At 38.2% G+C, this 12,060-nt stretch overlaps 1 protein-coding gene across 2 annotated transcripts in view; it reads left to right on the top strand.

Annotated features, from left to right (window-relative positions):
- Positions 1–12,060, top strand: part of CAP2 (cyclase associated actin cytoskeleton regulatory protein 2) — a 68,453-nt gene that overhangs the window by 29,394 nt on the left and 26,999 nt on the right. For both annotated transcript variants that reach the window (XM_064424121.1, XM_064424110.1), the window contains one exon: positions 3,602–3,679. In XM_064424121.1, coding sequence (XP_064280191.1) covers positions 3,602–3,679 — 78 coding nt within the window. The remainder of the gene's footprint in view (positions 1–3,601; positions 3,680–12,060) is intronic.

A 12,060-nucleotide genomic window follows, 5' to 3' on the forward strand; every position in this document is an offset into this window, starting at 1 on the left:
TCCCAAAAGTGTGTATTTAATGCAGTGTAGACAAACTGCCAGACAGACATATTTTTCAAACCTCATAGATGTTACAGTGCAGTATGTGTTCAAGAACTCAATAAACAATCTTAACTTTCTATATCTAAGGACTCTTTCCTCATGTTTATGATCTTCTGATCAGCATTTAAAGCTCTGTCTTAAAATAATGCTGCCTCTTTGGAGGAATTGGAAAGATCCCTTCTGAAATTCATTTTTTGCATTGTTGAAAATCTTATAAATTTGATACCACATTTACTCATGGCCCAGTTTTCAGACCTCTGATTGTGTGCTGAAACTACCATTTTCTTCATTCTCCACTATTTGCATTGTCTATGAGAAAGAATTGTCATATTCCTCAGTCACCTTCTTGCTAAGAAAAAGAAATGAAACCTAAATTTTATCTTTGTGTGACAGATACTCATTGCTTTAAAAATCCAAGTAGCTTGTCTCAGCATCAACTCTGATTTAAACTTTTTTTTAACACAGGTGATTGTTAATTCTGTGCACAGAATTCCAGAGGAGATTCTCTCTAATGATACTAACACTTCTGTAGATCTACTAAAAATACTTTGCCACATCCTCTGTAGAGCTGCATACATCCTTTTCACAAAGCCATCTTCCTGGCTTTTATACTTGTATATTCCAGTCTTCAGCATTTCCATTTAATCAGTTCCATATTTACACCAAGAACTATGCATTGTTTTAAAGAGGCACCAGGGAGGATTGCTAAATTTTATCCAATTCATATTATCTGTGCCAACAAAATTGTCTTACTTTTCTTAAGTGATGAGTGAGTCATTCTTGACTGTGTTAAAACCTCCTAACCTTGGGTTGCCCAAGACTGTTATGAGTGCACACCTAATTCTTGCTCGTGACACTAAGAAACATACTGATTGCTCCTAAAACTAATCCCTGAGAAGCACAACTAGCAACTTCCCTCCTCTCAAGTAACACCATCTGTAATATACCTTATTATTGCCTCTGCTTATCAAGCTTCTTATCCAACTGAAAAATTTCAGTACTAATTTGTGTCATTTCCACTCAAAGTATGAGTTTCCCATGAGTACCCACAATAAGCATTTTATATGATACCTAGATATAGTAGACCTGACACATTATCTTTGTGTAAAGAGTAAAGTAATGATTTTAACCATAGGTAATCTCATTGTAATTTCTCCTGCTTTTCATTTCCATGTGTTTTAATTACTTGTTTCAAATCTGGTTTAAATGTTCATGGTGCTGAAGTCAACAGTCATGATATCACTTGACATAACTTCCCTCCCTCTTCTTGAACATATTTGCCCAACCATCATTGCATATTTCTGACATGCAGTACTATCTCCAAATAATATATATTTAACATCTTTTCTACTTGTGCTTCCATTTGCCAGTGTCTTCAGTAGTCAGGAAAAAAGATAATATGGACCTAATGATTCTGTCACTGAGCTGCAGATATTTGACCTCCCTTTCAAATAATGTAATTCCCATTGATTTGCCATCATTCTCCTTAGCTGCCTTTTCAATATCTTTATGTACATTGACTTCCTGAAATTGGGGAAGAGCGTATTATTCAGCAACAGATAATCTATACATAAAAAATAATGTAGACATACCAAACTTGCCCTTCAGAGCAGTGTCAGGGCTTCACTTCATTGCTCTTTATTGTTCTTCATTATTCTTTATTGTTCCAGTAGCTAAAAAAATATGTCTTTGTTTTACTTTCCCATGTAAGGTACAGTTCAAAAAAGCCTTTATGCATCATTCCTTTGCTGTATGTGTTACAGTGCCTGAAAAGAAGTTCTGCTTGATAATCCAGGCTTCCCCTCACTCTGTGAGGGTTTCGTACCTATTCTTATTATATTGCTTTCATTATTTGTTCATTTAGAGACTCTAACCCTTTCCTACAATTTTTCTCTCCTGCCCAGTGCACACAGATTATTTCCATTCTCAATGTAAATCCATCCTTTCCTGCATTCACATCATTAAGTTCCTCAGACCAATCATCTTTTTTCATTGATTTTTCTATTTTATAAAAGTTTGCCTTATACCAAGCCTTAGTTACAGATTTATTTTTATCCATCTTGCAATTTAAAAGCACTGAATTCATTCATAATCGCTTCCTCCTCAGGAATATCAGGTTTTTCTCAGCTGTTTTACAAGGTTCTCCTGACACACACAAAAATCCCCCTAAGCTTAAAATAACCCACACGTTGTTGTTTTATGAATTTCTGGACCAAAAAAAAAAGTAATCTGAAATGTCTAAGAATATCTAAACCTTGCTATTATTGATGGTATTTATGTCTCTGGCTGGAAGATTTAGGTTTCCCTTATTATTTATTTCTTTATCTATTTATAGAGATGATTATACCCTTCCAAATCTCAGCCTGTCAGACCATATTATCCCTTTCTCCCCAAATACTGTCCAAGCTGGGTCTCTTTTACCATCTTCCTTGCAGTGACTTTCATCCTGACAACCTATGTTTTATTCACGCCATCACATTTTAAGATGAATAAACACAATTTAGCTGTTTTACTTTGCTACAACATCAAATTTCCTGACTTTTATGTATTTAAAGTTGCATCCACATGGGTCTGTATATATAATTACCTTGTTTTCTCTTTAGATTGAAAAAACCCCAAGGAAAAACGGCGTGCACTTCCCCACCCTTCCACAAAGTGATTATAAATGCATCTATTCATATTAGGTTAAGTTAGCAGCATTTGGTTTGGCTTGGTTTCTATTTAGCAATATATTCTAGTTATGAATAATTATTTTCTATACCAGTAATGCTTTTTCCTAGTCACTGCTCCTCCATCTGGATGAGGTAGAGGAGATACTGGAATACCCGTTCAAATCAATGTATATCAATAAGAATATATAGAAAATTCATAGGGTTCACAAAAAAGAAAAAAACATAGAAATTTGAACATTAGTAGACACCCATCAGTGTAGAGATTTATCACCCATCCAATCTGGTGACACAAAAGCATCCTGTCAGGTGCAGCTTTAACCCAAATGCTGGAGTTCTGTGAGTGGAAAATTGCCCAAAAACCCTCAGCCACTATGTCTCATGGCCATCAAGTGTGCCCGCAGATCACAGGCAAGGAATGCATTACAGCATAGTCCCTCAGCAAATGTGCCAAGCTCAACTTATCCTGAGCATCACCACAGCCTAAGCTGCAGTTCAACACAAAGCTTGCAGATTGCTGTTCCCAGTGGTAATAAGTTCTTGCTATGCACTTGGGTATAAGCATCACCATTAAAATGCCTAGACGTACTCTGAAGTGTTAAAATTAAGTCCTCCTCTGACTAAAAGTAGAAATTATAACTAAAAGCCTGCTTATCAACTCATTTTATTTCCTGTCTGAAGAAGATAGGAAATTTAAACTTAGGTGTAAAAAAAAAAAAAAATTATAGCTAAGCTAGTACTTTATTATGTTTCTTCCAGTCAGTGTTGCTGTGATTTAGATGAGAAGCAGCAAGGACGATTTGAGCTGTCACACTTGACTTTCAGCTGTCACGAAGAGGCATTGGAGGTTACAGGCTGAGGTTTAATTTATATTCCTCCTTTTGTTACAGGCAGAGATGGTACGTGCTGCTTTCCAAGCGCAGAGATCCTTCTTGCTGTTAGCATCTCAATGTCAAGAGCCTCAAGAGGTAAGGAAAGTGACCTGGAGCTTCAAGAGGCAGTGCATAAAAAAGTCTGTGTTGCCGTATGTTATTGATCCTGCATTTGCTTTGTCTGTTCCTTTATTTATACAGTGCACTTGGGGGCTTGCTTTCACTTTTGTAAGCATGGTGCTGTAATAATCAGAAAGCCATGGTCCTGGGCTAAGAACCTTTTCTGTACTAATTCATATAAGATCATTGAGGAAAGCAAAGGAGGAGTTCACTTTACATTTGTAAGTGGCATCAGTCTTTTTCTGGAAGCTGGAAACACCGTGGAATAGAATTGCTTTTTTCCAGCCCCCCACAGATGCTACGTGGTACACACTGAAGTCAGGGTATAAGCTAGTGAGAGAAAAACCAGTATTAGCCCATACACTCAGTATTCCCTAAACTGAGGTCCAGGTTAGGCCAATTCTGGGAGGAAGGGAAAGCATTTTGTCAAGAAAATGAAAAATAAACTTTTATCAAGTTGATTTATATACTTGCTTCAGTGGCAACTGTTTAAATCCTCCCCTCACTAGAAAGCTCAGAGAAGCTCTGGAGTTGTTATGAATCTCATTTGTAGTTTCCAGAAGGCTCAGGGCCAATAACACTCTATCATTCCTGGGAGTAGCAATCAGTTAGCTCTTCTGTGGGACCACCGTTGAACCTTCCTCCTTGGAGTATGCAGAGAATGAAGTCTTCCCTTGCACTGGCTCATCATGGCCTTCAGTTCTGCCTTTTTCCACTAGTTCCCTGCTCCAAAGTGCATTTAAATCCATTTTTGCAAATCAGAGCTCTTTGCACATGGTATAATTTATCGAAGTTTTGCTGTCACTATTGTTTTTAGAGACACAAATTAGAAGTTTTTCTAATCAGTATGTTTTAATGGCAAGGGTACTTAAGGAAAAGAAAAAAAAAAAGCCCATAGATATTAGATAGATTAGTTAGACCATATAGACTTCAGAGTTCCAAGAAAGAAAGGATCAGTTGTTTTTCCAGCTGTCCCTGATCTCAGGGAGTAAAAGTGGGTCATGGCTCACACAGAACAGGCAAAATTCCCATTGGTACAGGCCTCGAGCAGTCATTTATATTGGCTGTGAATACAATTGCACCCAGTGGCCCACAAAATTCTACATGTTCATAGGTAAAACATTCCCCAGTGCCCAGTTTCTGATGGCCCGTAATGTAATGCAATGTTCTGAAGTGTTGGGATTGTCCCAGCTCTGGTACAAGAATAAGCTGTGGGTCCTGGTTTGGCCTCCTGTGCTGATGTGCTTTCACTAGGATTTTCTCTGCTTTTCCAGTGAGAATGGCAATGGCTTCTCCCTACTCCTACCCTTACAACTTTCTGACCTCAAGTCAGAGGTCAAGTTTGAGATTTTTCAACTGTAAAGTTTAGAAATTTTTACTTATAATGTCAACAAAACATGTTAAAAACACAAACCACGAAGAAAGAGTAGAGGTAAAAAAAGATTCTCCAGCAATCTAGAATGATGGTTACAGAAGCATTAAGAAAAGCAATAAATAATTAAAATCTTGTCATATACATCACCAGAGTTGGCCATCCATATGTCTTAGTAGTACATTATCAGGCTAGCATAGATTTCTGCAGTTTGTTGAAGGCAAGAAAGTACACTTCTATCATTTAACTATCCTTTAGCACAGAGGAAGTGCCACATGATATGTGTGCACACATCATTCCAAAGTTGAAATACCAGCAATATTACAGACTAAAGTTTATTTTTATCAGTGAGAGCCAGTCTAGTTAAAAACCCAGTCTAGTTATAGTTACTTAAATTTTTATAAAGACTGTTAGCTACACATTTTTATAGACATCAAAACACACACTGTTGTCCATTCTTTTTCTCTTTTTGCATATATTTTTTTGTGCAGACACACTCAGTTATACTATGGACAGATGTGAAAATAATTGAAGGCTGCCTATGCTGTACAAATTGAATATTTTTTTCTCACTGCAGAGAGTTATAGTTCCAGGTGTTAGGTTTTTTATATCTCCATCACAATGAGGAAAAAGCTTTCTATTATAAAGTCACATTGGTTAAGCATTTTGAAAAAGCTGGTAATCACCAGCTAACCCAGGAGAAGGAAAGAAATAGGTGTCCTGCCCCTGCTCCCCCGGGACCTTATTGCTGTGATGTCACCTCGACTCTGTATTTATAGCCTAGAGCCATGGAGTCAGTGTGGAATCCAAACAGGAAAGCTGATCATTAGTGTATCAGAATGCAGAGAGTGGAGAAAAGCAAATGAAGATGACAGCATATCTATAAATGCAAGAGAAAAGAGAGTAATTCTGTCATTCAGCTGTCTAGACTGTTTGCTTTATAATGTAAAGCTGTGAATGAGCCAGCGAGTTGCGATTATGGCATAGTAGCTTTGTAGACATTCAGAGACAGCGGTGTGGAGACTGAGGGGATTTACTGAGTTCCTGTCAGGTTGGGATGTCATACATGGTGCCTTTAAAAAAAAAAAAAAGAGGGAGGGGAAAATGTGCTGGAAAAATAAATTAGCTCAGCTCTTGCAGCATACAAACTAATGAATAAGGAATTCAAACAAAAAGAAAGCTCCTATATCTATAATAATCCTTGGATATTTTTGTGCTCAGCAAAGAGAGAAATGTGTATCATCAAAAAGTGGTATTTTTTTCTCTCTATGAAAATGATGAAGTCCTAGAATTCATTTTGTTCTTTAATGCGTGCTGTGAGTTACTAGCAAACATTTCAAACAGTCAAGATTGCTAAAAGTTGTTTTTGTGGAGTTTTGCTTCATGTTAATAATGTTATTTTTTTCATTTGGAATCTGTTGCAGTGCACAGCCTTTATTATCTGTATATGTGAAAATAGTAGGAGCCAGGAAGGTAATTCCAGCTGGCATACCAATCTAGCATCAACTGCAATAAATTACTTTGCAGAGAGCATGTTCTGTTACTTTTTATGGTCATGTTCTATATTTGTATGTGCAGTGGAAGAGATCACATGACAAAACCACCAGTTGATATTCCTGTTTGTGTATGTCCCAGCTAATGGCTGCTAGATACAGGCTCATTCAGCAAGATGGGATTTTTCAGTCCATCTACTTATAAGAAATTATTATCTGATAAAAACCTTCAAACATTTAAACAAAAAATGTCTGTTATAAATTGTTTACTACTATAAATAATATAAGAGAATATATGAGTTTATAAGAGAGTGCAAAGAAGATGGGAAAATAAATTAGAATATTACTGTAATCTGTGAGAAGTTGTTTAAAAAGATATTTTGAGACCACATGTTTGCATGTTGCTCGGGCTATTCAGAAGACAAGTTTTAGCATAAACCTTCACAAAACATTCTAAAACAGTCTGGATCTGATTTTCTATTTCCCACAGTCCAAGCCAAATACAATTCTGACTGAAATGTGTTTTTTTATTTCATTGCATAATAATTTTAAAAGTTATTAGTGTTCCTGAGCAAATTTATCTGTTTAACAACTTTTTTAATTTGCGATCATGAATACTGATCACTGCTTAAAGTGACTGCATTAAATTATTTGGGAATGGTGACTCATATACTGCCTTCTCTTTATGAGTTGTTATATTTCACTTGAAAAGTTCAAACAGTTTTAAGAGTTGCTTTGAGGGCTTGAGGAATCCATTGTTCCTATACTGAGAACAAATTAATGAGATTATTATTTTTGTGAATCAATATCAGCATATGCAGGATGAGCATGTCTGTGGTAAGAAGTACTACAAACAGATTTTAATGACAGATGCAGTTCAGACTATAAATGATTACGTAATTTCTCATTAGAGAAGAATGCTGAGTTCATATGACTGCCAAAGCTCATGGATTTATTCCTAACATTGTGCAGACAAACATTCCAATTAAATGCCTAGCTTAAATAGCCAGATCCTGCACACAGGTGGGAGGAGAGGGCTGGAAAAAATTGAGAGGTAAAGGAGAGCTTTCCCTTTTTTTCCTAGAAAAGGGAGACCTCACCCCACCTCGCAGAAACCCAAGAAACTGTATTTGAATTTGGACTTAGAGCCATGAGAACAAGTCCTGTTTTTATTTTTTATAGCCAAGCAAAAAGAAAAAATATCTATTGTAGGATTAGAGTACTTGTGGCAAAATCTTTGAATAAAGGATTCATTCTCAGGATTTTTATGTAGAAATCAAAAGATGAAGATTCACAGTTCCCTCCTCTGTGTCATTGTGGGATTGCTCATTTTCTTCTCTTTCTGTTTTGAAGTATTTCAATACAGGACTCCTGGGACTTATTATTCTGCATTCTAGCAGGATTTGTTCTCTAATTACCTTGACTTGCTTATGTCATTCCACTTCCCCCTACTTTTCTCATGCTTATTGGGATCACCCTTACTGTTTTCCAAAAATACAAACAGTAGGATACTTCTCACCTTGATAATTTATTACGTTCTTATGCAAAAGAGTTTGGGCTGAGTTTCGATTCCATTCTCTCAGCTGGTTCACTGCTGCTAACCTGCTCCTCTGTGTCTAGAAATAGCTTAAAGAGGAATTTAGTTCGATCCTTTTAAGGTCCTCAGGCCTCAAACTCAGAGAAGGTGCCAAGAGTGACATGGACAGGAGCCTGAGAGTCCTGAGCTCAGAAGGGAACCCCTTCCCCCGGTCCTGTTCTCTGAAATCTTGCCAAACTGTTGGCATACTTCTGTTATCTGCAAGCCTACAACTGCATGTGATGCGTGGTCACAGCCGCAGGGATGGACCAACAGTTTCCAGAGACTAACCCGCTGCAGTGCAGAGTTCACAGGCTCATTTTTGGATATTGTTGCAAGCTCTTACTGTGTTTCACATTCAGATAGCCCCTGACACCTGTTACCTCATAATTCTGTCTCAAAATCACTCATCTGCATTTTATCAGCCTCAAAGTCATTGTATTTTCAGTTCATAGAATCGTTTAGGTTGGAAAATATCTTTAAGATCATCAATCATAAACCCAGCACTGCTAACTCCACCACTAAACCATGTTTTCTAAGCCCCACATTTGCACATCTTTTAAATACCTTCAGGGATGGTGGTTCAACCTCTTTCCTGGGAAAGTTGTTTCAGTACTTGAGATCCCTTTCAGTGAAGAAATTTTTCCTCAACTCCAATTTGAACCTCCCCTGTTGCATCTTGAGGCCATTTACTTTTGTCCTGCCACTTGTTACCTGGATGTAGAAACTGACCCCCACCTCACCACAACTTCCTTTCAGGTAGTGGTAGAGATCAGTAAGGTCTCTCTGAGCCTCCTTTTCTCCAGGCTAAACACCCCAGGTTCTTAACTGGCCCCTCATAGGACTTTCCTTCTAGATCCTTCACCAGCTTCATTTCCCTTCCCTAGACACACTCCAGCCCCTCAGTGTCTTTCTTTTAGTTGACTTCTCTAGGAATCCTTGTCCCGTTTCACTTTCTTCACTTGTGTTTGCCAAAACTCCCAGGTCAATAAAAGGTGGATGCATTTGAGATTTACTTCTGCCCCTGTACACTCAGCAGTAAGAAGGCGCAGAGACACTCAGGGATCATGGGAATGCAGATGGGCCACGACCAGGGCAGCATCACCCAGCTTGTACAGCATAGAGGAGAGATTCACATCAGTGGCAGCTCCAGAGTGGCTCACACCAACATCCCCAGTCACAGACTCGCCAGGAATTCACATTCTGTGCAAGAATCAGGCTCCAATAACCAAAGGCTCCTTGCCCTTGTGACCTCCAGTGTACCTGTATACTCTGGATCTTCATTTGACATGCTAAGCAATTCTATGGATCTGCAAGCTTTTACTGGAATTCTGCTCTTTGTAACATAATGTCCAAAAATCACCAGGTTAGTTTGCAGTCCCTGTAGCAATGTTCATATTCAAACTGTGCCATGTGAGACCCTACCTACCCCTAAGCTGATAGGACACTCCCTCTCCCATTAAGTACCATATTCTTTATTTCTGCTGAACACAAATCCAAACTAGTACTCTCTCTGTGTTACACAATTCTTTCCTGGGATTTATGCACCTAACCTTTTAAAAAGGAAAGCACTGGCGGTACAGATGACTGAAAAGCAGGGCTTTTTGATTCACAAGTTAGTTAATTTTTTTTTTCAAATTTTAGTTTGGTCTAAATCAGACCACATTTGTGAATTTCAAAAGTTATGTCAGTTCCAGGAGTGCTTAACAAACTGAGCAGTCTTAGAGTTTGGCCAAGGATGGAAACCTGCAACATCTAACATCTCTTCCTGGGACATGCCCCATGAAAGGTGATTGCTCTTAGCAAAGATTTATAGGATCTCAGATGCTGTGAACAAAGAAACTGTGGCTTAACAGAATCTCCTTGCTACCTGGAATGCCCCAGACCCCACTAAACACTGGATTATAATCACAGCATCAGAATTGAGGAGTAGTAAATCAAAAAGTTGAAAGCAGTTTATTAGTGTAATTGTTATTGTTGATTAATTGTGGGGTGTTGCCTGTGTGCCTAAGGAGGAGGACCCTTTCTTGTTGGAAATACTGCCCACAGAAAGCTGCAGTGGACAAGAATACAACACATAGAACATTTAAGTCAATTTAAAACCAGCCAGTCCCAGCCAAAGGCAGTGGGTGTGATTCTGCACTGCTCTAAACTGATGCATGCAGGTTGTATCGGGCCCTGGATTTCTCCACTGGTTAGAAGCAATTTGGCTTTCACATTCCTCTCCCATTGCCCTGCCTCAGAGTTTATATTTAAAAATAAACCCACAAATGACTAAAGTAGTAATTTGTCATGTGGGGTTGTGGGTTGGTATTCCCTGTTTTTTTCCCACAAAGGACAAAACTGCTACAGCTGATATTGGCTGTTAGATTGAGAATTTTTGTGCTATCTAAGAGGAATAAAAGCCAAATACCAATTAAGTCACTTTGGAAGCACACAAATGTGTCTAAGCTTCTGTGCTGATGAAGCTGACCAGACAGTTGTGCAGATTTGTCTCTCTGTCAGAGTCCTGCTACTGCACAGCAGTGAGTTGAAGTGACAGAACCTGTACTGTTGACCAACACATCAAATACTTATTACACCACTATGCTGAAGATTTACAGTCTAAGAAAACTAAGCCATAATAAATTAATGTAGTTAGGTAGGAGGAGAGGTTTGAACCCTGAAAATATCAGAATACTAGAGGGACACGAATGTAGTGATCTCAGAGAAAAATCTCACTTGTGGTCTCTACAGCCAGTCAGAAAATAGTTGCAGAGAAAACATGGTATAAGGGTGGAGTAGGGTTAAAAACATTACAATTTGTATGTACTTAAATAAATAGGTTGTTTCTCAGGTTAGGAAATTAATCTGAACAGTGATTCCATCCAGGCTATGAATAAAGAGTTAAAGCAAAAACACAGGCCTTTCTTAAACTGCATACCTACAAAAAAAAGTACAAAGTCTTCTTTACAGATTTTGAAAATACAAAAAAAAAAAGGAAATTACAGTTAATCCAAAACTGTTTCAGTTCTAGAATCACAGCCACTCATAGCAGAAATGCATCTCATTGATGATCTTATTCCTGTAGACACAGGATGGACTTCTGCTCATCAGCTTTAAATTGTCAAGGTAGGAATGTTGTATAAGGTGTTTTCCTAGGCTCTCTTAACAGTAATGGCCAGCACCTCTAACAGTAATGGCCAGCACCTCCACTTCTTCACATCTATTAATGTCTTCTAACATATAGTCATCTAATATATATTGATATGGGCAAATAATTCATCAGGGACAGGTCTTTCTTCATTTCCAGTAGAGGGAATAAAGTCTCAGCTGAGAGCAGATGCTTGCCTGTTAAATTGTTAGAACTGAGTGTGGTGGTTGCTATCCATGACATCTTTCACCCCTTGAAAGGATGCAGTGTGGGATGAACTGTACTAGGCTGTTTGCAGAGATAATGGCTATGTCTACCTTAGTGTTTTAGCTCACTGTGGGACTGTATTTCTCCTTCAAATCAGCCTCATTTACAATGTTGTGTTTCACATTATAGAGCAGCTTAAGGTGTACAAAGGGGTATCTTTCTGGTGAAGTGGAAGATACACTCCCAGGCAGCATCTAAACCACAATTTATAGCCAGTCCCAAATAGCACCTCCCTTACATGCATGCTGTGAGTGTTGGAGCCTCAGCACCGTTTTTGCTCTGCAGAACCATTCCTGTTAGGCTGCACTGCTTGCCAACACATACAAAGATACCTGATTCAGATAAATTCCATGTTTCAAACTTGCCCCCTAAAAATACGAAGTATAATGGAGATTTTATGTAAGTATGAAGGAGAAACTAACAGAACTGTACACCATGGAATAAAGGTTGTACTCAAGCTGTTCGGGTTGCAGCTGAGTGAAAAGGAAGGGGCCATTGATTCCAAATTCTGAGTTT

The sequence above is a fragment of the Passer domesticus genome, chromosome 1, assembly GCF_036417665.1.
Source record: "Passer domesticus isolate bPasDom1 chromosome 1, bPasDom1.hap1, whole genome shotgun sequence".
In the NCBI taxonomy this organism is placed as follows: domain Eukaryota; kingdom Metazoa; phylum Chordata; class Aves; order Passeriformes; family Passeridae; genus Passer; species Passer domesticus.